The following is a 26,875-nucleotide window of genomic DNA, read 5'->3' on the forward strand; positions in this document are numbered from 1 at the left end:
AGAAGCCTTGACAGCTATTCAAAACAAATATAACCCCCCAAACACATCTTAGATCTGACCAACCACTGCCTATCCAACACATACTTCATCTATAACGGACAAAAATACAAACAAACAGAAGGAGCACCCATGGGATCACCCCTCTCACCTGTCATTGCCAACCTCTACATGGAACACTTTGAAACCCAAGCTCTAGAAAAATCGGATCACAAACCCAAACTCTGGCTCAGATACGTAGACGACACCTTCATAATCTGGCCACATGGGAAAGAAAAACTGGACAACTTCCTCACACACCTCAACAGCCTACACCCCAAAATACAGTTCACCATGGAAACAGAAGCTAACAACCAACTTCCCTTCCTGGATGTCTTAGTCTACAAGAAATCCAATGGCTCCCTAGGACACACCATCTACCAGAAGAAAACACACACAAACCGCTATCTGCACGCTCTCTCACACCACCACCCAGCACAGATCAACTCTGTAGCCAAGACACTCATCTCCAGAACAAAACGCTTAGCTGACGAACAACACCTAAAACCCGAACTACACACTCTCACCAATGTACTAACATCCAATGGATTCCATAGAAATAAGATTACAAACCTAATCCAAAAAGAAACCCCCACCAAAATCCAAGACAAAGAACAAGAAAACGGCAAAGCCCTCCTCCCATACATAAAAGGCACCACAGACAGAATCAGTAAGATCCTTCATAAACACAACATCAAAACAGCATTCTGCACAAACAGAAAAATATCCACCATCCTTAGAAACCCCAAAGATAAAATTGAATTAGAAAATCAAGGAGTATACGAAATCCCATGCACCACTTGTCCCACCACATACATCGGACAAACCAACAGAAGAATAAGTGCACGCATTGAAGAACATAAGAACTCAGTCAAAAAAGAGGAACCAACATCTTCCCTGGTCCAACACCTTAAAGCCACAGGACATGAAATTGACTTTAAAAATACCAGAACCATTGCCAAAAGTGAACATTTTAATAACAGAATAATCAGAGAAGCCATCGAGATAGAAAAACGCCCACACAGCATGAACAAGCGAGATGATACCTCCCGCCTACCAGCCATTTGGAAACCCGCCCTTATTGACAAACGACTCCCTACCCAAAATCTTAAACCCCTCTGCAACTCAGATAACCTGAGCACAACCAAACAGAACACTCCCCCAGCCAATCAGAGTACAGCCAAGCCCCTAACCATTCAGAACACATCCACCCAATCAGAACACAGCAAAGCTCCCATCCAATCAGTTCATACCCTCACTGGCAGTTAAAAGGAAGAAACAGCTAAAACCACACATTGCTGCTCAAAGCAAGAAGCTAAAAACACCAGCCTGAAGATGACGAATGTGACTTCGTCGAAACGTCGCCAAGACACTTCCAATTTTACGCGGGAGAAAACCCGAACAACCAAAGACCTATATACAAATACCCGCGAAAACCTCAGAAAACATATATATATATATATATATATATATATATATATATATATATATATATATATATATATATATATGCGGGTCTTGGCATATTTGGGTCTTTTCCCGTGTAGGATTGAGAGTATCTTGGCGACGTTTCGATGAGGTCCCACTCGTCATCTTCAGGCTGGGGTCTTCGGCTTCGTGCTTGTGCGAGCAAAATGTGATCGGAGCTGTCGTCTCTTTATAAATAGAGAGACGGCAGCTCCGATCACACTTTGCTCGCACAAGCACGAAGCCGAAGACCCCAGCCTGAAGATGACAAGTGGGACCTTATCGAAACGTCGCCAAGATACTCTCAATCTTACCCGGAAAAAGACCCGAATACGCCAAGACCTGCATACCTGTACCCGTGAAAATCTATGAAAACAAATATATATTATATCCTGGTGTTCGTTTTTTCTTTTATTTGTTTACATACATACATACATACATACATACATACATACATACATACAAGAAAAAACGAACACCAGGATATAATAAACCAGCCTGTTTAATATAAACAAGCCTGTGGTTAAGAAGAGTCACTAAGCTTTCATCCGGCCAAAAAACTGCCAGCGTCATCAGAGTTAGAATAGCAGGAGATTGGGAAGGCAGCTCATATAGCCTCCTGCCTCTGCACCCGGCTCCTTGAGCGCGTCATCGGCCCGTTGATTGTGTTAATCCTTATCTCACTGAGTTGTTCCTCATCAGGCAAACTGTCTTTGACTCCACTGGTTGTTTTACGATCCTCAAGTGCTCTTTTTGAGCGTGTGCAAGCACTTGGAGGGCGGCTTCAATCTGTCCCTGCGCCCAGTCCCCCTCCCTCCCAGGGCCATTATCTTCCCCCAATCTCCTGCTATTCTAACTCTGATGACGCTGGCAGTTTTTTGGCCGGACGAAAGCTTAGTGACTCTTCTTAACCACAGGCTTGTTTATATTAAACAGGCTGGTTTATTATATCCTGGTGTTCATTTTTTCTTTTATTTGTTAGTATAATGCCCAGGATTCGCATTTTTAGTATTTTAAAAGACAATTATGAGTGAGCTGTGTTGCTCCACGCCAGGAGATGGGAGAAGCTCATACGGCACATATCCACTGGCTACCATAAACTGGCTTTTCTTCATGAGTGCCTCCGAGGAGATCTACACCCCAAGTCATTACGAAGAAAACCCCTCGTACACTCGGCAGAGTGCCAGAGGATTACCCGTCAATTCCAGCATTGTACCATGCGCGCTTTAATCAACAAACATCATAGGTGCATAGGAATGTGGATGGTAGGAATCCAAGAACATCGTGAATGCTGCCATGCCACACTGACACATCAACATTATCAGGCACTCCACCAACAGGTCCACCAGGCCATGGTAAGAGCGAGTCGGCAAAAAGCAATGGCACTCCAATGTAAAATGGATATCTTACAGGTGCCAGATAATGGTGGGCATACTATTAAGCTAGTCCACAATCTGTCCTCCAAACCCCTGACCCAGGAACAGATTTCCCTCTTAGAACAGGATGCAGGCCACAACCTGACGGATGCATGGGCAATTGACTTCGTGGCATCTTTAGAGCCTACCATCCAATGCATGGAGGCCAATGACGTGGTCAGAAACACAATCAGACAGCGGGTTACCAGCCTGCTGATTAACCATAAATGGCATCAGGTGCTCCCTAGAGAGGAGGAAAAGGCCCTGGAACAACTAAAAAAGAACAACACTATTGTCATACTCCCAGCTGACAAGGGCAGGGCAACTGTGGTTATGGACAGATCAGCGTATTTTGACAAAGCCCAGGCATTACTTAATGACACTATGGCCTACAGAGTCATCACTAAAGATCCAATGACAACACACACAAACCGCATCAATAAGGTACTTAGCAACCGCAAACGTCGGTGTAAAATCAATGACGACACATTGAGGAGGATACATCCCAGCGACGCGGCCATGGCTAGGTTCTATGGTCTCCCGAAGGTACACAAAGAGGGGGTCCCCCTATGACCAATTGTGTCCTTCAGGGGCACACCCACTTTGGGACTAACCAAATGGCTTAGCGGTCGCATCAGCCACTTGGTCGACAACAATGAGACCACTGTGAAATCGGCTGAGGAGTTTCTGGAGAGAGTAAAGCCCCTAATATAGAGAAAGATGAGGTAATGATATCATTTGACGTTACCTCACTCTTTACCTCTATCCCCCAAGATCTGGCGGTCATGGCAATAAGGGACCTCCTACAAGAGGGGCCTGAGCAACATAAGGACTCTTTCCATACCAATGATTTAATACAGTTGCTAACCCTGTGCCTGAAGACATACTTCATCTTTCGGGGCATAGTATATGAACAAATAAAAGGGACGCCAATGGGATCCCTCATCTCAGGCATTATTGCTGAGGCAGTTCTTCAGTGGCTAGAGTCAATAGTAATGTCTAGGTACCGCCCAAAATTTTGGGCACGCTATGTGATTGTCAAAAGACAGGATAGCGCCAAATTCTTGGAGGAACTGAACTCAGTATATCCAGATATCTGCTTCACCACAGAAGAAGAGATCCAAGGCAGTCTTGCCTTTCTGGATGTACTGACAGCTGACGCCCTAATGGCACATTGTGCACGTCTGTATATCGCAAACCCACCCATACAGACAGAATGCTACATTATAATAGCAACTACCCAGTAGCACATAAAATCAGCTACATCCGGATGCTGTTTAAATGGGTTAATTCCCATTTAGCCCCAGGCAGGGCTAAAGCCGAGGAGAAAAAAATCTCCATCACATCTTCATGCACAATGGCTATCCCATGGGGTTTCTGAGACACACATAGTAGTAGACCACATCAAAATCATAGAGACTCACGCTCCAATGGGACAGCAATGCCAGCCACACGAACAACCCTCCCTTATATTCATGGTGTCTCCGAGGCCATGGCATGGCTGTTGGCCCCCTACAATGTGAGCGTTGCCCACAGGCCCGAGTACACCCTTAGGACCAAGGTCACGCATCCAAAAGAACCGCTCCCCAACGGTCAAAGATCATCTGTGGTTTACAGAATTAATTGCAAGGACTGTGCAAGCAATTACATTGGGGAAACCACTAAAAGACTGAGGACCAGGTTTCATGAACATGAACTGGCTATTAGAAGGCAGGAGCAATGCTCACAAGTGTGGGCTCATATTTCCAGCTCTGGCCACACTTTCGATCTGGCTAATGCAGAGGTTATAGCTCGTGAGATTACCAAGAGTGGCCACCTACTCAAGGGAGTCTGGCTCTCTAATGAAAATTCTATCAACCGGCATATAGACCTTGTGCCGGCCTACCAGACGCTTAGGAGATGGGAACAACAGCACCACGGCCTACTGAGAAGACATTTAACTCTTCCTTGGCAGGACTGGAGTGGTAGAATGATGGATGAGACAGACACGATCTCCAAGGAAGAAGATGACAGCGTTTTACATAATTGGGACGATGGCTCTATAGATGGGATGACCATGACTCACATGGACTGAGATGATGGACCAAATGGCCCTAAGCCAGGGATGGAAGCGCTGAGGCAATCTGGAAGGAAGGGGAGGGAGGGGGAAGACAGAGAGCAGGAATGCCGGAACAGCTGCTTGTTGCAGACTGGGGCAGAGGAATTACGACAATGGCCTTGGGAGTGGGGGAGGATAATGTCCCTGGAAGGGAGGGGGACTGGGCACAGGGACGGATTGACAGCCGTCCTCCAAGTGCTTGCACATGCTCAAAAAGAGCACTTGAGGATCGTAAAACAACCAGTGGAGTCAAAGACAGTTTGCCTGATGCGGAACAACTCGGTGAGATAAGGATTAATACAGGGTCGATAACGCGCTCAAGGAGCCGGGTGCAGAGGCAGGAGGCTATATGAGCTGCCTTCCCAATCTCCTGCTATTCTAACTCTGATGACGCTGGCAGTTTTTTGGCCAGACGAAAGCTTAGTGACTCTTCTTAACCACAGACTTGTTTATATTAAACATGCTGGTTTATTATATCCTGGTGTTCGTTTTTTCTTTTATTTGTTAGCATAATGCCCAGGATTCTCATTTTTAGTATTTTAAAACACACACATATATTTAATTATGATCAAGGTTGATCAAATTTCCCTTTCCAGCATTATCCAGAATTATGATTTGATGTAAATTGTGAATTAAAATAAATTTTATTAATCTTTTCCATAAATCAATGTTATTTATTTGTTAGATTTTATCTCACCTTTATTACATTATAAGTAACTCAAGACAGCAAAGATATATAATACTCCTTCCTCCCCCTATTTTCCCCACAATTATGTAGGTGAGAGAGAGAGAGAGGCTGGTCCAAAGTTTCCCAGCTGACTTTCATGGGAAATAGAAATAGAATTCACGGTCTTCTGGTTTCTAAGCCAGAGCCTTAACCACTACATCAAACTGATTCTTCTTTTGATGAAAATATTGCATAGACATAGTTAATTGGATATATTACTGTACTCAAAAGTATTATAAGGAATATAACACAAGACTGACTAATAACAACAATAATAAAAATAATACAATGCCAATATTTTATGACATCTTAGGTTTTTGGGTAGAACCAGTGCAACATCAGTAAAGAAGCTATAGCCATGGATTTATTTTGTTTGTTATAATAACCATAAGGGAAGTATTCATCTTATACCCTGACATGGAGAGGTTTGCATATATAATAACAAAAATGCTACTTATTAGCATTGTCAGAATGCAAATCATTTTATTTCAGTAATAATGAACTAGCTGAAGTACCTCCAACTGCTACTACCTACTAATCTGTCCATTTTTATATAATTGCCAAAGCCATTAAATGTTGCCATATTTTAAGGGTAAAGCTACTCTGTGAGTACAGTCAGCCTTCCTAGATTGTGGCATGGTTTCATGCAACAATAATCAAATTGTAGTATTACCTCATCCCAAAAAGCTGTTACTTTATCCAGTTCAAGGCCTGTGGTTGTTAAATTATATTCCAGTGTTTTGTATTCTTCTTTTTGCAAAAAATCCTGTAAATTTAATTGTGAGAGTTTTAAAGACAAATGTAATACAATATACTTAACTTTGGACATTAAATGGTCCTTTTTATTTTCCTGTTCTCATACCAAATAATGTTAATTAAAAGATGGAAATGAATGACTATAAATAGCCTATCTATTCCAATGAAAATGTATATTGAAAGCTGTGACATGATATGGTGGGAAAATGTCAAGCAATATATTTTAATATTGAAAAAAGATATCCTTATTATATTTGGATTCTTATTACTTCTTAAGTCAAAAATATGAACCAGCCAAAATCACCTCTATTAACTCAATCTATGCCATTGTCGCTTCCTATTACGATAGTTGGACTATTGTAATGTGCTCTACTTGGGGCTACCCTTGAAGAACAAGGGAAAGGGGGGACATGATTGAAATCTTTAAATATATTAAGGGTATGAATAAGGCTTTAGAACAGTGGTTCTCAACCTTTTTAATGCCGTGACCCCCAACCGGTCGTAAGTTGAGGACTACTCAACTGGTGCAGCACCGTTTGCAGAATGGGACTTTTGGCAGGCTCAGCAGGGCAGAGACAGCCTGGACAATTCCTATTGGCTTTTGAAAGCCAATAGAATAAAAGGGAGTAGCACAGCTAAGGAAAAGGGGAAAAAATGGCGGACTGCGTTGTTTGGCGACCCCCGTGAAATGGTCATTCGACCCCAAATGGGGTCCCGACCCACAGGTTGAGAACCACTGCTTTAGAAGGCAGCATTTTTAATATTAAGCAAAAATGAATAACTTCAACTGACAGGTGGGAGGCTCAAAAGTAATGTTAGAAAGTTTTATCACAGAAAGAGTAGTGGAGGCTTGGAATCAACTTCTAGCAGCGGTGGTGGGTCAATCATCTGAGTTTAAACACTCTTGAGATAAACACATGCCTATCATGTGACAAAAATTAAAAAAAAATTAAAAACTCAAAGGGCAGACTCAATGAACCACTATATCTTTTCTGCTCTCTCTATATATCTTTTCTATGTTTCTATAAAGAAGCTATCATTGGAATGAAAAGGGGCAGCATAGGCAGCAATATATATATTTTTCCTTAACAAATTTATATGGCTGCCTAACTTAACGAAATAACTCTGGGCAGTTAACAAAACACATGCATAAAATATCACACTATTAATTAAATGAAATAACAGAGAATTTAACATCAGCCAAAGTTCCCCACCAAGTGCTCCCAAAACACAGAACAGGCCACAAGTACTGATCTTGACTAGCATAATGATCTCTGCATTTGAACTAGTCTTCAAAACTTTCCAGAAGACCGACAGGGTTGAAGCCATCTGAATCCAGAGATGAGGCTGCATCATAGGGCATGCACTAGAAAAATATAAACATGCTGGCTGGTTCCCACTAAATGACAGTTCCACAGAAAAGACCTGTAATATATCTACTCTGATATAACTGATGGAGTAGGCAGGCTCTAGGATCCATCTGTGAAATAATATGATAATGGGCGTACCCTGATATACTTATGTGACCTTCAGCTTTGGGAGATCAATTGGTTGCCTATGGGCTTCTGAATATGATTCAAGGTGCTATTTGTCATCTACAACCAGGGCTTTTTTTCTCATAGAACGCCCAGAACGGAGTTCCAGCACCTTTTTTAGATGGAACCTTGTAGAGTAGGCAAGGCAGGTTGTATGACGTGTGTTAGTTCCAGCACCTTTTTTTTTTTTTTTTTTTAGAAAAAAAGCACTGCCTACAACATTCCAACCCTAGTTATCCAAGACACCATCTCCTCTGGCAATCATTTACCCATCCAGCCATATACTATCAACTCTCTCCAAATCCAGTACTGTCATCTGATGAAGCCTCAGATCTGGGCTTTTTCCATCACTACCCACATCATCTGGAACACCCTCCTGGTGGAATTTCTGCCTGTTAAGTTAAAACTGGTTTCCCAAATAGCATTTAATAAAAATTGGTAAAATAATACCCTAATATATTTTGTATGATAAATTGGCAAGATAAGACACCACAAAAGAATAAATTATATCTTGCATGGAATTAGATTTAGATACTATACCTGTATCTTGTTTATTGCTCCAAGAGAATCATACCATGTCTGCACTGCCCAAGGGAACTGTCTAGTGACTGTCATTCGAAGAACAATGCAGTATGATATGGTAGTAAATATTTTTCTAAGAATAATTCCATGGCTCAGTGCATATGGAAGGACAGCCAAAAATACCACAAAAAAACCAGAGAAGAAGAAAGCTGAACTATTGAAGTATCTCACATATGCAGCTTTTCGGGTCAGCTTCAGTTCACTTCTGTAAAATGATAGGCAAAAACTGAAAATCTAATACAAAAATAGAAACTCTACATCTAGAATGGCATAACTCTAAAATATGAAACAATTATGAATGCAAATAAGCAAGTTTTAAAAGTTATACTAGTTTGGAATGTGTATTGGAACTGTGTTGAAAATGCAGCTACCAATCTTTCATCAAATTGTATTTTACTTAATGTGCATCTCACCTCAGGATGGCATATAACAATTCTCAATACCCAAGTTCACTCTTTTTATTCATAACAATTAAACTGAGTAACAGAGACTGACAAAAAGATTGTCCAGTGAGCTTCAGAGCTAGGTGGGAATTTTAAATTCAAAGAATTTACTACAATATTATAGTTTTCATGAATCACTATTTTAACTGAAATACAGGGCTTACTGCTACAACAACACTGTACTTTCTAAGGCAAAGTGAAGTTCTACAACTTGAAATTACATTGAAACCAACATTAGATCTAGTTGGCAAGTTATGACATATTATATTTGTTACTGCATCTCTTTTGCTGTCAAAATGCTAGGGATTTCATAAAACTATGTAAGTCAAAGAATGTATGGGTAGGGCCAGAATAATTCTTTTCTCTATGTAAATATGGGTATGTCTGTGCTAAGAAAGAGTGATAAACACACACTATGAAAGAAACAAGAACAATGAAAGCAACTTCCCTTTTGTGTGTCTTACAATTTATTTCACTTTATCTCTAACATGGCTTTGAAAAAGATCTAAAGATTTCAAACTAAATACTGCCAAATAAAATAATTCAAGCATTTTGAATTTGCATTACTTCTAGAAAAAGGAGTCTTGAAATACATATTAACTGGAGAACGAAAGTACAGTAAATTTCTGCCCATTGAGTTGTTAGAATGCAAGGGCTTATGTGCAACAGTTCAGGAAACAATAAAGCTCCTTATTAACATAAGTCCAGACAGAAATATGTACAGTGAGATAATAAAGAAAAAGCAGTAGATTTTGTTTTAAAGCACCCTTCACTCCAGCAGAATGCTGTAGCAATAGGAAGTTAATTATTCAAAGAACATGCATCATGTTGAAGGTTGAATTGAGAAGAAAAGCTCTTTCCCCAGAGATTTTAGTAGCCTTGGAGTTGATATAAGCAGTCAAACACTAAAGCAGACTATGAAGAGTTTTAGGAGGAAAAAATGCAGAACTAAATATCTGACCAAAGATAACAAATCAAATTCACTGTTGATATTTGGAACATGATAAGATAGGAGTGGGGAATTCTTTGCCTCAAGATTATGCATAAACCAGGTGTAATTAAATGATTTTTATTGGATTTCAATGGAGAGAAATAAGTCTTGTAAATGTAGTATTATTGTTACTGTAAACAGCAATAGCACTTTGACTTATATGCTCCTTCACAGTGCTTTACAGCACTCTCTAAGTGGTTTACAGATTCAGCTTATTGCCCCCACCAATCTGGGTCCTCATTGTACCAAGCTCAGAAGGATGGAATGAATTTGTAAACTTTTATTGATTAATGAAATTTATATAGAGTGAAATATTCAATGAAAATTTGTTTTAGAAAGGTTTTAATGAGTCTATAACAATATAAATAGATAGAGAATGTTAGTCTATTTTTAATTATATGATTTGGATGAAATGTTATATTAGTGAATGAATTCGTTTTAGATATTGACTTGATTATAATGTCTTTAAATAAATGGAGTTCACTAAGCCTAAGTTAAATGTGAGAAGATATATAGGTTTTTATAGATTAATTTTTTTATTGATTAATGTAGTTGATGGTTAGACATAGTAATGAATGAATTCAATGAAAATGTACTAATCTGATTATAATATTCTATATAGAGAGGGAAATACTTAAGAAATAATGGGTATATATTTACTATATTATTGTTTGTTTTCAAAAAATGGATCACCACATTTCCACGTGGGTTCTTAAGCTGTGTTGGTGTAAAATGGAAAACTAATAAAAATTGTTTTGGGGAAAAAAAAAAAAAAGAAGGATGGAAGGAGGCTAAGTCAACCATGAGCCAATCAGGATCAAAGCAATCGAATTCCTGGCAATGTGAACAGAGTTAGCCTGCAATACTGCATTCTAACCACTGTGCCACCACGCTCTAATTAGTTCCTTGTCAGAAATTTTATACTTTTCTAGTATTACATGAAAAATCAGTTGGACACTCTTCCAACAAAAATCTTTAGTATTGAAATAATCATCTGATTAACAGGTGAAACAGTTAAGGTATAAATTCATGGACAATTTTGAAAAAGTAAATGAGAAAGTTAAATACAATACAAATCTGAAACAAGAGACTGGCATTTTAATGAATGAAAATCAGAAATGGGTATTACTTTGATTTTATTTTATTTTTTAAAAAAGCAATTTAATACCGACAATGTATAAACCTATTAAAATATTTTTGAGAAATATCAGTTAGAACCTCACTGCCAATACTTTTCTATTTCTATTCTGACTTCCTTTCATTTCTTTCACTTTCAAGGTATACAGGATCTTCAAATTAGATTGAATTTCTTTTACCTTAGAAGATTTATATGAGCTAGTTGTAATTTTAGCATTCTTTCTATTTTCTAAAGAAGTATAGTTCCTACTAAATTTGAACTGCAGTTATTATTTATAATTCGTACACTGTGTACCAGACACGGTCTCCAAGTTTTCTTTTAAAAAACAGAATATAATGGCACACCCAGTTCTACAATAAGCACCTGAAGGCAGGACAAGAAGCAATGGATGGAAACTAATTAAGGAGAGAAGCAACCTAGAACTAAGGAGAAATTTCCTGACAGAACAATTAATCAGTGGAACAACCTGCCTCCAGAAGTTGTGAATGCTCCAACATTGGAAGTTTATAAGAGACTGGACAACCATTTGTTTGAAATGGTATAGGGTTTCCTGCCTGAGCAGGGGGTTGGACTAGAAGATCTCCAAGGTCCCTTCCAACTCTATTATCATCATTATTATCATCATTTTCTGCCAAACAAATAATAAATTATTTATTAAGGAAAATATAGAGTAATCATATAATATTTATGAAAATGACTCATAAAATAATTCTAAACAGCCAGTAATCTAGTCCCAGATATAAAGACTGAGAAAAATTCCTATTCACAAATATGGACTTTTATTGTTTGTCTAAATATTTCAGCACAGAGGTAGAATTAGACAGGAATATGAACAAATGATTATTTTCTACTTCATTGACATTTGATCTCCTTTTAAAAATAAAAATCCTGTCAAATTAAAAAAAACAGCCTGCCATTCACACACTCTGGTTCCCCTCCCCCCCCCCTCCAGTCAGGCCACCAAACTGCAAAGGTTGGGGAGGCTGATCTAAATGACCTATTGAAAGATGATTTCTATTATATGGTTGATTTCCAGATAAAAATATAAGAACCAGGTATGATTCCTGGGGAAAATGATTTTTACAAAGATCTTATTCATATAACATAGACAAAGACAGCACAGCACAGCACAGCAGGTAAAAATAGTTGTTTGGATCAGCATGACTCAACAGTTTTATTAAAATCAGGATATAATGACAATTATTATCTTACAAACTAAACTTTTATCTCATTGTTGGGTTACACAACATATATGCCATGCATGTAAGATAGACAAATATAAATACTTACTGTCGCAGACTTTCAACCATATTTTCCATTGCATCTTCCCAACAATAAGCCTTCACTGATTGTATATTATCTATCATTTCTGAGGTAATTACAAGTCTTTCGTTGATCTTTCCAGCTCGCTGATCTCTGTAGATAATTATGTTGTATATTTAATACTCATCATACTGAAAATCTGGTAAGCACTGCACACAATATTCTATCAATAAAGTTCTATTCATGCTATAAACCAGAAGTGTACAGAAGATTGTACTTTTTTGTCATTCTGGTAACAAGTTCTTAAAATACTTAAAATGTCATATGATACTGTTCAAACAATTCTTCAATACTTTTAGAAAGCTGCACTGTATAGATGTGCCATTATGTAAAAATCAATGCAAAATACAAAGCTGAAAATCAATCATTTGAGAACAGTAGCATTATGTATATATGTAAAAACACTAGCACAGTGTGTGTGTGTGTGTGTGTGTGTGTATTGCTCCACTGCCCTGGAATAAATTTCCATTGAGTCTATGAAACTTTTTTCTGAACATGTAACAATAAACATTTAGGAATATATTGAACTCCATGTGGAAATAGCAAATAAGAGTAGTACAAATATAAGTTTTGTTGTACATAAGGGGAAGTTTCTTATAGCACAGTCCTACAGGCAATCACCCATGCTCCTTGCCATTTGGAACCTGAAAAAGCAATGTAAAGAATAGTGTAAGCCCTAAAGTAGGCCTAACTTAATTTTTTTTAAAGATGGGGGGGGGGGAATTGTCAACTATTGTTACTTCTGTTCTTCCTGCCTGTGCCATAACACTTCCTTTATGGGATTAAGTCTTTTTGCCCCACAAAAGGTTATGTATAGTTCTTAGGAATCAAAGAGTTGCCCACTTAACCAAATTTTGTTCTTTATTTCAACCACTTCCAGCTTCTCAAAGCATAGCTACTGAAATCAAGGCAAAGGAAGATATACTGTATCATGTCAAGACAGGACCACTTGTTTGATATTATTCCTTAATTATACGTATATAAATTACATATAGGTTATGTGTAATATATATAATGTGTTGCCCATGAAACAGAGTTAATGTTCCAAATATTCTTGGTCAGGCTAATACAATAGGACAAAATGTTCAGCTGCTGAAGAAACTCTAAGATGCTTCTTCCCTTATCATTATGGCCACCAATTACGCATGGCTTGCCCACAACCATAAGCTATATGACTTCTGCCTATATTTTTCTGCTCCGTGTTGAAGGTAGTTTTATGGCTTCTTTATTTAAGAAGCTCTCTACAACCTTATTACGGCATTTATTCAGTAACAGTTCAAAGTTAACAATGATGCTGAAACAAGGGATTAAATCCTTAAAGTTATGAGCATTGCAGCATCCATGTGGTCACGTGATCAAAATTCAGGCCCTTGGTAGCCTGCTTACACTTACGACTGCTTCAGTACTTCAAGTTTCCCTACTCCACTATCTCCCCCCATCTATGCCCTTTTGGCAGCCTCCATGCTGCAGTCTCTGTTGCCCTTGCTGAACTTTTACAATCCTCTTTCTCCCATTGCTGACCAGGTATACATGGCATGGCCTTTCGTGAGGCATCTTCTGGCTGTGTGAGGCTTTCTTTGCAAGGTTACACACAGGGATCCTCAGGAGACCTGGGAGAGATGGTCTGATGTAGCCAGCAACTGATTCATGAAGGGCCTGGGTGAGGCATGCCTCAGCAGCAGCGAGAGCTAGAAGACAGCAAAAGCCAGCTGTGGCAGCAAAGTGCAGGGGCATCAGAGTGCAGAGTGGTGAGGATGACTATGGCTGGGATTACCTGGGGTGGCTGAGCTTTGCACCATGCTGCTGGTGCAGCTGGAGCTTCCTGGAGTTGCTGCATCTTCGTGCCATGCTACAGATCAAGGGCTTCTCGTGGCCCCAGAGTCAAAAGAGGGTTGCTTGCCTGCATACAAGGCAGGATGCAGGGTGGCCAAAAGGGCAGAAATGGAAGGGGGCAAGGCAGTTGGGCAGAACTGCAGGGAAAGAGGTCCTTTATCTTATTAAAATTAAGGTTTGGGGCTGGGAGGGACTAGATTAGATTACAAGGGGGCCTCAGTTAACTAGTGGAATTCAGTTAAAGATGGTAACAGGGATTATCAGGGTTGCCATGCTAAGTGGCTGAAATTCAGGTAAGTTTGAGGATTACCATTATTTGAGAAAACTACCCATAACTGCTTTGTCACCTGTATTTCATCATCATTTGTCCTAGCCAGGCTTGAAAAAGGACGACAAGAATCAAGAATCCAAGCCCACAAAATGCTGATGCCTGCAACATCTCCCAAAGAAGCCCCATCAGCAGCATAACTTGTAAAGGTGCAATCCATACAAAATGAGCCAAGGCCAGACCCTGAAATTAAAAAAAAAATCACAATGAAAGCACAAAGAAACTATACTTAGAAAGCAACATGAAAGCTGGTAAGAGTGGCATGTTTGTCCAATCCAAACTCCATTGAAATATATTGGCTGTATATTCAGCAGTGTTGAGCAGCTATTCCATTTCAGATGGTGTTTTGCCATGCAGCTTCTGATCACCCATGTAAAAGCAGTGGAATAGGCTGGCAGATGTTTTTGATGTTTGATAGCCACGACCTGTTCAGTATTGTTGATAGAGGAGTCAGTGCAATGGCGAAAAGTAGTGGAGATAGTGGCCATATCCTTAAAAGTTTCCTCTCTTGATATTAACCTCTCTCTGTCTATTACCAGTAGTAGTGTCTTCCACTATGCCACTGATCTTTTAAGCCATCTTCTCATATTTAATCAGAATAATGGGACCACAGTTGCAATGCCTATTTTGTCTCTAAAAACATCACAAGGTAGATATATAGATATATCCAAAAGAGATAAATGTTATGGATTTAGTATTACAGTATATACAGTATCCTATTCTCAGAGTTTATTAATAGCTTAAGAAGCCACTTCAAATAGCAAAGAATAATGTAATACCATTTGGATAACTTGGATCCAAAAATTCAGGCAAGTGAATTGTTACCATACATAATAGCATTTTTAAAATATTTTGATTGTTGTTTTGTTCTGCTTTTTATAATTAGGCAGTGATTTTTTTCTAAAAAAAAAAAGGTGCTGGAACTCACACACATCATACAACCCGCCTTGCCTACCCTACAAGGTTCCATCCAAAAAAGGTGCCAGAACTCTGTTCTGGGCGTTCTATGACAAAAAAAGCCCTGCGCTTAGGACTATTCACTAGCATATCTATCCATAGCATAGAATTTACTTTAATTCTAGTAGTGTAAAGCACATTATAATGGATTGGAATCAATTCCTTCTCCTTCAAAGAAATATAACAAACACATGATTACCAACATACTTCATCAAATTTGTTCAGATTGTTTGAAAGGAGGCTAACAAGTTGTCCAGTACTTATGTTATCTAGGACTCTGCTTGACAGTTTTAAAATCTGTAAAACAGAACAAAAGAAGTTTACCAACCAATCGCATATAATAGCACAAACAGAAATAAAAACAATATCAGTGGATGCTAACACTGCAATATAATTTTTATGTTTTATTACAAATACACTTTATTTCATCTACAACATGATTACTCATAAATACTCACAATATTCAGTAGGGTTTACTCTACAAAAAATTTTCAATAGACCCTGAGTGTGCCATTACAAATTACCACCTAAGAACTACAAATCATGAATAGCATGAAGCTCTTGCCAGGAGGAAATTGAAAACAACATTTGAGCATCATATCAGTTAAAGTTAGGTGGCCTTATAATCTGGGGATGAAGTAAAAGCTATTTCATTGGGACTTGTTTTTTTAAAAAAGAGTTAAATATCTTTGAAGTACAATTAAAGTGCCAGACTCACAAATATCCTACCCCTACTTGTTCACTCTGATTCCCTCTTCAGTTTGCAAGAACCATGCAAGAAATTGCATCTGAAGTGATTAACTCTGATTTGCACTTTATTTTAAACCAAAATTCATCTTCTTTTTAAACCATACTTTCCAGTTATGTATTGGAGAGTAAACTGAGGCCAGTTTTTTTATTTCCAAATTATTGAAATTTATATTTTGTGCTTGTAAATGTAAATGTATTATTATTTATTGTGCATCTATTTAAGGAGCCTGAATGGAAAAGGGATAGGTAGATTTTATAATAAATACGTTTATAGTAGATGCAATAATTAGATTGGAGACTCTGTTTTTATTTCAATTTAGATTCTTTTCACACTTTATTACATTTGTAAGAAATTATCTGAACACAAATACAGGGTTTTTTTGTTTTAGGGTTATGCAATAGGATAGTTTATATGTAATGGTAAATTAATTTTGTCATTCTTTGCTCATTAGCTACCTTCTTTCCTAGCATATTAGTTCTTATTGCTCTGATGACTTCATTCTATTCACAAGTAGGAAGTTGGATGATGGTCATATAGCTTATAGTAATAGTAGTAAAGTTGGAAGGGACCTTGGAGGTCATCTAGTCCAACCCCCTGCTCGGGCAGGAAAGCTAAATATTAAGATGTCCTCTGCTGATATTGCACAATAAACTAAGTGTAGATCATCAAAAAAGAAATACTTCTTGCCACAGTATGCTTTCATTACTGTAGCAACATGAGGCCACAGTATGTTATTATCAATCTCCTATGCAGTTTAATTACCCTTGAATTTCATTTAACCAAAATAGGAAACATACCTTTTTATAAATTAAGCTAAACATGGCTATCCTTATTTGCATTCCAATGTGATGAAGGCCAAATATTGCTGGGTGGAGAAGCAACATTCGTACAATGAAGAGAAGACAGAGTCCTATGGCTAAATAGTAAGCTATTGATCGTTCGAGTGAATTAGAAGGATCATAAGAAGCAATTATTCTTCCGAGTAAAAGAGGCTGCACGGATTTAGTAACTTCCTGTAGTTAAAAAAAAAAGGCAGATATTTTTGTCAGTTTTTCTGAATAGCTACTGCATATGACACTTATCTATTCAGCATATTTGAGCATGAGAAATTATAACCTTTTCTTCAGATAATGAGGTGGTGCTTAGCAGTGGGCAAAATGAACGCATGTCACAGACTATATTATGCTTCCTAAACTACTAACTTCCCTCAAGAATGGAAGAGGAAGTAAGAAAATAAAATTCAGCAGTTAGCCTGATTTGTTCCTATTTATGGAATTACAGGGGACGTTTCTAATGTTTTTTGAAAAAGTAACATTTGTCTTTTGGCTCAGGGAACATTCCTATCCATATCTCTGTTTTTGGAACTAATGAATGCAAAGTTGCAGAACTATTCAATATTCTGTAGCATATAATATTGTCCCTTTTAATAGCCTTATGATCAATATCTTGCTGAATAAAATTATTTATTCCATAATAAAGAGTAGACTAGAAAGATGTTGAAAAGGAAGCATCTTCTAGCCTGCTCTTTATTATAGAATAATTTTTTTAAGGTTATAAAGAATTATATATATACATATGGAATTCTATTATTTGTTATACACTTTCTAAAGTCACCTGTTTGTGTTTGTAAGATGGGTGGCTATATACATTGGTTTGATAAATAAAATAATGTCTTACAATGATAATGAGAATTATTGGGGAGGATAATAGTGAATATTTTAGGTGATCTAGCTTGAATATGAAGCAATTTTTTTCTACAATGAAAATAGAAGTTATCACTCTGAATTACTGAAAGGACTATAATTACAAAAATCATATTGCTTACAATCACAAGTCTGTTAAAGGGTATTAAAGTTCACCACAATAAGAATTGTGGTAATTTTGGGTTGGATTCCCCATCTAGTTGCAGGGAACAAAAATAATCCCATTCCTCCAAAAGAATCTCCTTCTAGAAAATATTCATCATAATTTAATATATCTTTAGTAATTATCATATCTGACTCTTTACTTATAGATTATTGTTAATAAATTCATTCTCTCTATATAAATGAAAATTGAAACAAATGGGAAAAATTCCAGCTTTAATGCATCCTTTAGCATTATTAAAATATACAAAAGAATGGCAAATCTTAGTAATAAAATTTTATGTTTATAGTTCCGAATGAAATTTTAGAAATTTTATTGAAATGATCATATAGCATACAAATTATTTTGTTAAAAAATACATTGGAAGAATGTCATCGGGATTTATAAGTGGGGTCATAGTACCCTTTGTTTTCTGTCTTTTAAATAACCTGAGGTCAGCATTGTAAATTGATTTATTATTATTATGTGTAGTAATTTTCTAAAGGGTCAGCATGAAAACACTCATATTCATATGTTTTTTTTTCCAGAAATGGACTGAAATTGACACTCTGAATCACATAGCTCCTGTTTTAAGTATTCACATTGTTTTTCATGTTTACATATAATTTTAGAAAAAAGACAAACAAAACAGACTTATGTTTGACCAACACAGCAATGTTTTTAGTACACAAGGAGGAATATTTATAAAAGAACAATTAAAAAAAAGAATTGGGCAGGTGTGTCAATGCATCCATGTTTACAACCAAGACCATAATAAAACCTGTACACACACACATACACACACAGAGAGAGACATTATTTTTGTCCTTTAACATTTAAAACACACATACACACACACACACCTCATATGCAATGAGAATGTTAAAGGACAAAAATAAAAAGTTGGTGACTAAAACTCACTGCTTGACAATGGAAAGAACATTTTTCAGAAATAAATAGAGTCACAAAACATTGTGACTTGTACAGAAACTGTCATCAGATCAGGAGGTACAAAGGGCAGGATGGGGTAGGGGGTACAAAAATTAATTGAAATGTTATAGCCATGTAACATATAGGAAAAGGATAAGTATGAAGAGAAAGACGACAATCTTCATTTTAATAAGCTTCAGACTGACTTTAAACAGAACACAATTGGTAAAAATTCCAGTTCACATAACATAATTTAATGATGCTAGAGGTTGTAATGGAATTCTCCAAATCCTTAACTTCCTCTTCAGTTGGCTAAAAAAATTAAATCACGTCTCTGTTCCTCTGTCCTTATACTTACGAGTTATAGCACGTGTGTAGAACTATAATTTGTATTTTTACTATTGTTTGTTGTGTATACCATACAAAGATAGCAATGTGTTTTCAGATTATTGTTACAAAGTGATTTATAGATTTTTACAACAATACAAAAGAAGTGGCTACACATAATACACTTTAACGATTAACAAAGAAAAAAGTTGTACTATTTGCAAATAATAGTGTCAATACTTGCTCTTATTGCTTTTCTTATGATCTGAAAAACAGAATTTCTGTACTATTTGCAAGCAAGCTGAAATCAAGCTCTCCAGGATATCGATCTAACAAAACTAACAATTGTTAAAGATTTCTTTTAAAAATGCAGAATCTGAATATAATATATTGTAGGAAGGCTGCACCCCCCCCCCCAGAGAAGGAAATAGTTTGGGGGATATTTAAAAAAAGCAGAATATATTTTCCCAAAGGAATAATAAAAAATCTTAGGCAGAAATCACCCCCCCCCCCAAGTCTCTCTGCCCCATGCAGAAACCAGCTCTGTAGAAATGCAGATTTGATCATCTTTTCAGAAAGACTGGAGCAGGAAGCTTGGAGCTGATGGGATTAGAAAGACAAAGACCCTCAAAAATCTACATCCCCCACCCAAAGTCTAAAGACATGACCTTTAGAGGATTAACCCAGCACCATCAAAATACAAAAATGGCACACTGAACCTCAGGTCAAAGTTCATGCCACAGGAACAGGAACAACTCAAAATACAAAAGTCCAATAAGGTATAAAACCCACCAATCTCAGCTCCATGTGGTCAGCCACCCCAGAAACATGCTGCTGTCACTGAAGTTTCTGGCACCTAAATAAACAAGAACCTTCTTTCTAACGCAGTCTCCATTTTGTTTATTCTCAGCTTGGACTGAACCCTGATGAAGATTTTTCTTTCAACAATGTGTATTGCAATTTCTTTTAAAATCATTGTAGACACACCTGACATCATTAGTCTTTACTATATTTTCATTATACTTGTCAAAGATAACTTGTGAAAGATAACAATAGTAGTAGTATCAGGATAATTTATACTATACACTAGCCAGATGCTGGATAAAATGAAGCAGTTTAAGAAAATATTATTATCCATATTGCTGCAGCTTGCACTACAATACAAAAAAGGCAGTGAGAAACAACTTTAGTTAAGTGAAAAAAATTATTTTTGAACCTTCTGAATTGGATTGAAGAATAATTCTAATTCAGGAAAGCAAATTCCCTCTCTAGCAAAAAGCAATATTTTTATGAACGTTGTTGACAAACATTGAATTTGTTAAAGAATTCTGACTTATCTTTTCAAGCGTCACTTTGCTTGATATATTTAAATTCTAAAGCAAAAAAAAGTACCAATATTTACACAGTCCTAGAATCACATTTTAACACTACCAAAATAACTTACTTTATTTAAAATTCAATTTAATTGTAAATTATTTTTAAAAGACATAATTTTAGCATGAAACCCATAAGCAAAATCACTGATTCAATGATGTTGACAACTTTTTGAAGCTCCTGCACCAAAGTCTCCATCAATTTTACAACAGATTTTAATGCTGGATGTTTGTGACTATCTTAACAAACATATATACATACATAAGCACTAATAATAATAATAATCCTAGTAAGGCCGTCTTTTGCAATTGACTAATAGCGAATTTGTCAATGCCACTAATAATAATAATTATTATTATTATTATTAGTGGCATTGACAAATTCGCTATTAGTCAATTGCAAAAGACGGCCTTACTAGGAACTGCTTCCATCCTGCGACGATATCTGTAATACCATCAAACATCCACATCTGCCTATCCCAGGTCCTGGGTAAGGACTCAATAGGTAGACAAAATGCCAAATCCAGTCTGAACATCTGGCTGACTGTGCGATGATCCATAGTAATAATAATAATAATAATAATAATAATAATAATAATAATAATAATAATAAAGTTGGAGGTCATCTAGTCCAACCCACTGCTCAGGAAGGAAACCCTATACCATTTTGGACAAATGGCTGTCCAGTGTTGGAGCATTCACCGCTTCTGGAGGCAAGTTGTTCCACTGGTTAATTGTTCTAACTGTTAGGAAAAGGATGATCCCAACTTTCTAATTCTTTATCAATCTAGAAACTAAAACTTAATTCATTGTAAATTTTTCTCCAATCTCTTTCTATATATGGTAAAAGAGTAAGAGCATATCTTCAGCATGCTCAACAAGTATGTCTCACATTTTTAAGCCTCCAGTTGTCTGTGTATCAGCATAAGATTTAATAAATTATATGTACCTAGGATCAAATGTATATTACAAAAATTACAGTTTTTCAATGGAAGGATTTGGCTATATTATATGAAAAAATTCAGTTAGAATATCTATCTATCTATCTATCTATCTATCTATCTATCTATCTATCATCTATCATCTATCTAACTAACTATCATCTATTTCCCATGGAATTTCTCCTCTCCATCCCACAAATGTAAGAGAAAAAATAAGTTATTCATATGGGGTATATAGATGCTAATACTGATAATAAATGATCTAGACAATATGAACCTCCACTAAATCTGAAGAAATTGGATCTATATTCAAGGAACAAATGAATTCTAATGATTAAATAATTCTAAAGTGTATGTATAACTATGTTTTCTTGGGTAGGTTCATCTTCCATTTATTTCTTTTATTGGAAAAATGCAATTCAATTATTCAATGATATGCAATAAATTCTGTTTAAAATAGAAGCTCCCATTTGATAAGTTCCAGTACATTTCCTAAAGGTAATTTTTTTTAAAAAAAAAAACTTGCCTTGTAATGGGCATATACATTTGATAAATAAAATAATTATGAAATTATGGCAATGATTAAAATTATGCTACTCTTAGAATCCTACCTTCTATTATATCATAGAAAAGAACATATCTGGAAGATATACTGTAAAATATCTGAAAATAATTCATTTATTTTTAATATTTTATAAAAAGGAGGTAGAAAATTTGTAGCCTTCCAAATACAGGATTACAGTTTCCAATATCCTTGAACTTCAATATCCTGTCTAGGACTGATGGATATTTGAAATTCCACAAATTCTGGTATTCCACAAATTTCCCACTTCCGATAAAAATTGGCTTAAATGTACAGGTAGTCCCCAACTTACAATCACAATTAAGCCCAAAATGTCTGTTGCTAAGTGAGATATTTGTTAAGTGAGTTTTGCTTTATTTTATGACTTTTTGCCACAAAATCACTGCCAGTGTTAAGTCAGTAACATGATTGTGAAGTCAATCTGGCTTCCCCATTGACTTTGCTTGTCAGAAAGTCACAAAAGGGAATTGCATGACTCCAGACTGAGAATCTGCATAGACAAATACACTGCTTAGAATTTCTTAGGCAGGTTACAAAAGAATATAATATTGCAATATGTTAACTGAAATAAAAGGAAACTTACCCCTAAATACAGTATTATTCCATACAGCATAAATTTCCAGAAGAAACACCGTCTAAGAGCATTGATGAGTTTGGGTTTTTTCTTGGAAGCCAATTCTCTGTCCCATTCTCTGAGGAATAAAAAAGAACATTGAATTATGTGGCCAAATAAACCGTTCTTTGGCCAAAGCATAGTTCCTTTCACCCAAGGATATCCAAGGAGATTTAGTTAAGGAATCCATTGAATTCAAAGCCTTGCAAAGACCCCAAGGACCTGATCCTCTGTGACATGATAGCTCAATAAAAGTTCAAGTGTAGTTCAGTTAAATATTTGGCAGATGGAAATGCTTAGTTATACATCATTCTGCAGAAAGTTAATTCATTAAAAAGGTCACAGTGTGTGTTTTTGAAAAAAAAACCTGTTGTACTTCTTCAGACCACTAAACAAATAATAGGCAAATAATGGTTTTGGATTGCTTCCAGTACTAAGGGAAAGAAAAGGAAAAAAAGACAATTCAATTCTGTTTTGTTTTGTTTTTAATAAAGCATGTCTGCCAACATTGAAAACCTGTGTAATTCAACAGCCCCGAATGATGCATTTTTAGAATTAGTTTTAACAGATAATACAATTATTTATGGAATATAAAGTAATCACAACATTTAGATTCTGATAACATTTCCAACCAAATTGGAATTTGATCACTTCTTAACTACACTGAATCAGAATCGGAATAGAGATGGAAGGGACCTTGGAGGTTGTTGCGTCCTTCGCGAAATGGCAAGACACGAGAAGCAGTTGTAGTTCTCAAGACTTCTTTATTCTTAGTTCAGCTTACAGTTAGAAGACACACAGCAACGCCCAAAACTCCTGGCCTCTTATATAGGCCATTCCCGGGTCAATCTGCAACTTTTGGCGCGCCAGCACTTGCGCATGCGCACAAGTACTGGCGACAGCCTGTCTGGTCCCGGGGCAACTTGCACCTGCCCAGGACTGTTTGCAATGCCCCGAGCCTGCTTGCACAGGCCCAGGACATAACACCCCTTCCCCCCGGGTTTAAACTATTAACCATGCCATAGTAACACATAACCCATTGCGAGTGTAGTGCCATACTACCCAATGCCAGGTATTACTTTTGCTTCCATTAGTCTAAGTGTTCTGTTCCCTCTGTTAACTCTGTTTTGCCAATAGAGTTACAAAATCTTCTAAATACTTAGGAGATTTCCTGGCTCTCTGTGACCTCCTAACTTCTGCGTACCTGCCAAGTACCCCTTGACTGAGGGGTGATGCGTGCCTGTCCCCCTTGTTTTGCCTCGGTGGTTCCCAAGGACTGTGCTCCAATGCCTGGCCTGCTTGCTTGCCCACCGGGCTCGTCAGGCCAGGGCTTGTTTCTTTGTTTAACCTGGTTATCCTGCCTTGCTGCAGGCTCTCTGGCCCCTCTAAGTGACTGTCACTGTTGGGCGATTCTGTAGAACCTCCAAGGTCCATCCAAGACCTGTCAGGAGGTTGTCTGTCCCCTGGTTCCTGTTCTGTCCCCAGGCTTGTGGGGTTTTCAGTACTGTCCCAAAACTCAGTTGTCCCCTGAGTGAAGTCAGAGGTGTTGTAGTCGGGATTTGGTTCCTCGACCACCTCCCTGTATGTTTGCCCCCTTCTAGGGACAGGGGTAGTGTCGGGCCAACTAGAAGGAGTGTGTGCCAGCTCTCTTGCGGGAAATGGTTTATTGGGATGCTCCCGGGTATCCTCCCTGACTGGAGTAGGCGTTGATGCCTGATATCTAGTTGGGCTCCTTAAATTCCTGTTTGGAGCACTCGCGGAATCTTGAGATGAGCCGTTTGTGGCTTCCTCATTGATAATGGGCAGCAGCCCATGCCCTTCCCCTTGCCCAAAGGGGTCCCCCTCCCCCCCTGGAAAAGACCCAGGAGTCTCAGCAGGAAGGTCCCGTCTAGGGCGAAGTTGGTCGATGTGTCGACGCAGGACACGACCTTTGTCCAGGGACCTCTCGTAAGACAGAGAGCCTGTGACCCTGGATATAGAAGTGGGGACCCATGAATGACCAGGCCCGTAATTACGAGTCCAAACCGGGGCACCCACAAGGAGTTGTCTCGGTGCCCTGGGGCGTGAGTAAAAAGAAGGCAGTCTATCCGGATGCAACCTGTCAAGCTTGGTAGTCAGTTTGTGCCCCCAATGAAGTTCAGCTGGGCTCCTCCCCGTAAAAGTGGACGGTGTAGTGCGATAAGAAAGGAGGAAGTCAGCCAACCTGTGATGCCAGTCTCCGTAGGTAATTTTCTTCAAGGCGTCCTTGGTGATGCGAACCATGCATTCAGCCATACCGTTGGTGGACGGGTGGAAAGGTGCAGAGGTGGCGTGACGAATCATGTTAGCCTGTAAGAAAGCTTGGAATTCGGAAGAAGTGAATTGAGGGCCGTTGTCAGACACGAGGACATCTGGAAGCCCGTGTGCAGCAAAAATCCCCCTCAGTACTTTGCAGTGGTGGTGGAAGATACAGGTACAACCTCAAGCCATTTTGAATGGCTATCAACTAGGACCAAGAAGAATTGACCCTGAAAGGGCCCAGCGTAGTCAATGTGCGCCCTCGACCATGGCGACTGTGTTTCCTCCCATCTATGTACAGGGGCTTGCGGCATTTCGGGGCGCGAGCATTGGCAAAGGTGGCATGCGTGCACCTTAGCTTCAATGTCACTATCTAACCCAGGCCACCACAAGTGGCTGCGCGCGAGCGCCTTCATGCGTACAATGCCAGGATGACCCTCGTGGAGGGAACCTAAGACCCTAGTCCTCATTGAGGTAGGAATGACAACTCTGCTTCCCCAAAGCAGACAACCCTGGAAAGTGGACAACTCGTTCCTTTTAGACCAGAAACTCTGAAACTCAGTGCCAGGACAGCTCTCTGGCCATCCAGATAAAACCCAAGAAAGGACACGTGAAAGTGTGTGATCTGTGCCTGATTCAGCGGCTACATCTCTGGCATTCAAAGGAGACTCGGGCAAGGCCTGAATGGAGAGAAGATTGATAGCTGGTGCAGGGTCAGCTTCTATTACCGGCAGGGGTAACCTACTGAGGCCATCAGCATGGCCCATTTCCTTCCCAGGTTTATGAAGTAGGGAGAAATCATAGGCAGAAAGAAAGATAGACCATCTTAGCATTCTGGGGGAGATGATTTGGGGAGTTTGCTTACGTGTGGTAAACAGCCCCAACAAAGGCTTATGGTCAGTGAAGACCGTGAAATGCCTGCCATATAAAAAATCATGGAATTTTTTAATTCCAGCAACCACAGCTAAGGCCTCTCTGTCTATTTGAGTGTAATTACGCTCAGCAGAAGACAAGGTTCTGGAGTAGTATGCAACAGGAACCTGAGTTCCATCTGCCCTGAGGTGGCTTAGTACAGCTCCTACCCCATAAGAAGAAGCATCACAAGCGATGCACACAGGAAGGGATTCATTGAAATGTGCGAGTACACTGTTAGAAGTGAGTAAGGCCTTGACCTCATTGAAACTTGCCTCATGTTTTTGTGACCACTGCCACACTGCCTGTTTGTCTAATAGCCTGTGAAGAGGCTCAGCTATACTAGCCTTATGTGGAAGAAAGGAATTGTAGAAATTCAGAAGGCCCAAGAAAGCCTGTAGTTCGGCCTTAGACTTTGGCCTGGGAGCATGCATAATAGCTTTCAGTTTGGATTCAGCGGGGTGAATCCCAGAAGCATCAATTTTGAATCCCAGAAAATCAGTAGAAAGCACCCCAATTTTACATTTGTCCTTTTTAAGCTTGAGGCCCGTTTTCCTGAACCTTAACAGGACAGCCCTTAATCTCTCAATTAAACTGTGTGTAGAATCTCCTGCAATTAAGACATTATCAAAATAGGGGCAAACCCCTGGTATACCCCGTAGTGTGTTTTCCATTACGCTTTGGAAAATTCCAG

The 26,875-nt window shown here is 38.3% G+C and overlaps 1 protein-coding gene across 1 annotated transcript in view; it reads right to left on the bottom strand.

Moving 5' to 3' along the window:
- Positions 1–4,621: 4,621 nt before the first annotated feature.
- LOC120308020 (cystic fibrosis transmembrane conductance regulator-like) overlaps positions 4,622–26,875 on the bottom strand; it is a 63,022-nt gene continuing 40,768 nt past the window's right edge. The window contains exons 3-10 of the mRNA XM_039343437.1: positions 22,963–23,071; positions 17,178–17,393; positions 15,837–15,926; positions 14,692–14,855; positions 12,479–12,604; positions 8,575–8,821; positions 6,417–6,509; positions 4,622–4,690 (exon numbers count right to left, since the gene is read on the bottom strand). Of these exons, the coding sequence (XP_039199371.1) occupies positions 4,622–4,690; positions 6,417–6,509; positions 8,575–8,821; positions 12,479–12,604; positions 14,692–14,855; positions 15,837–15,926; positions 17,178–17,393; positions 22,963–23,071 (1,114 nt within the window). The remainder of the gene's footprint in view (positions 4,691–6,416; positions 6,510–8,574; positions 8,822–12,478; positions 12,605–14,691; positions 14,856–15,836; positions 15,927–17,177; positions 17,394–22,962; positions 23,072–26,875) is intronic.

The sequence above is a fragment of the Crotalus tigris genome, unplaced genomic scaffold, assembly GCF_016545835.1.
Source record: "Crotalus tigris isolate CLP2741 ecotype Arizona unplaced genomic scaffold, ASM1654583v1 scf7180000017851.206555, whole genome shotgun sequence".
NCBI classification, from domain to species: Eukaryota; Metazoa; Chordata; class Lepidosauria; order Squamata; family Viperidae; genus Crotalus; species Crotalus tigris.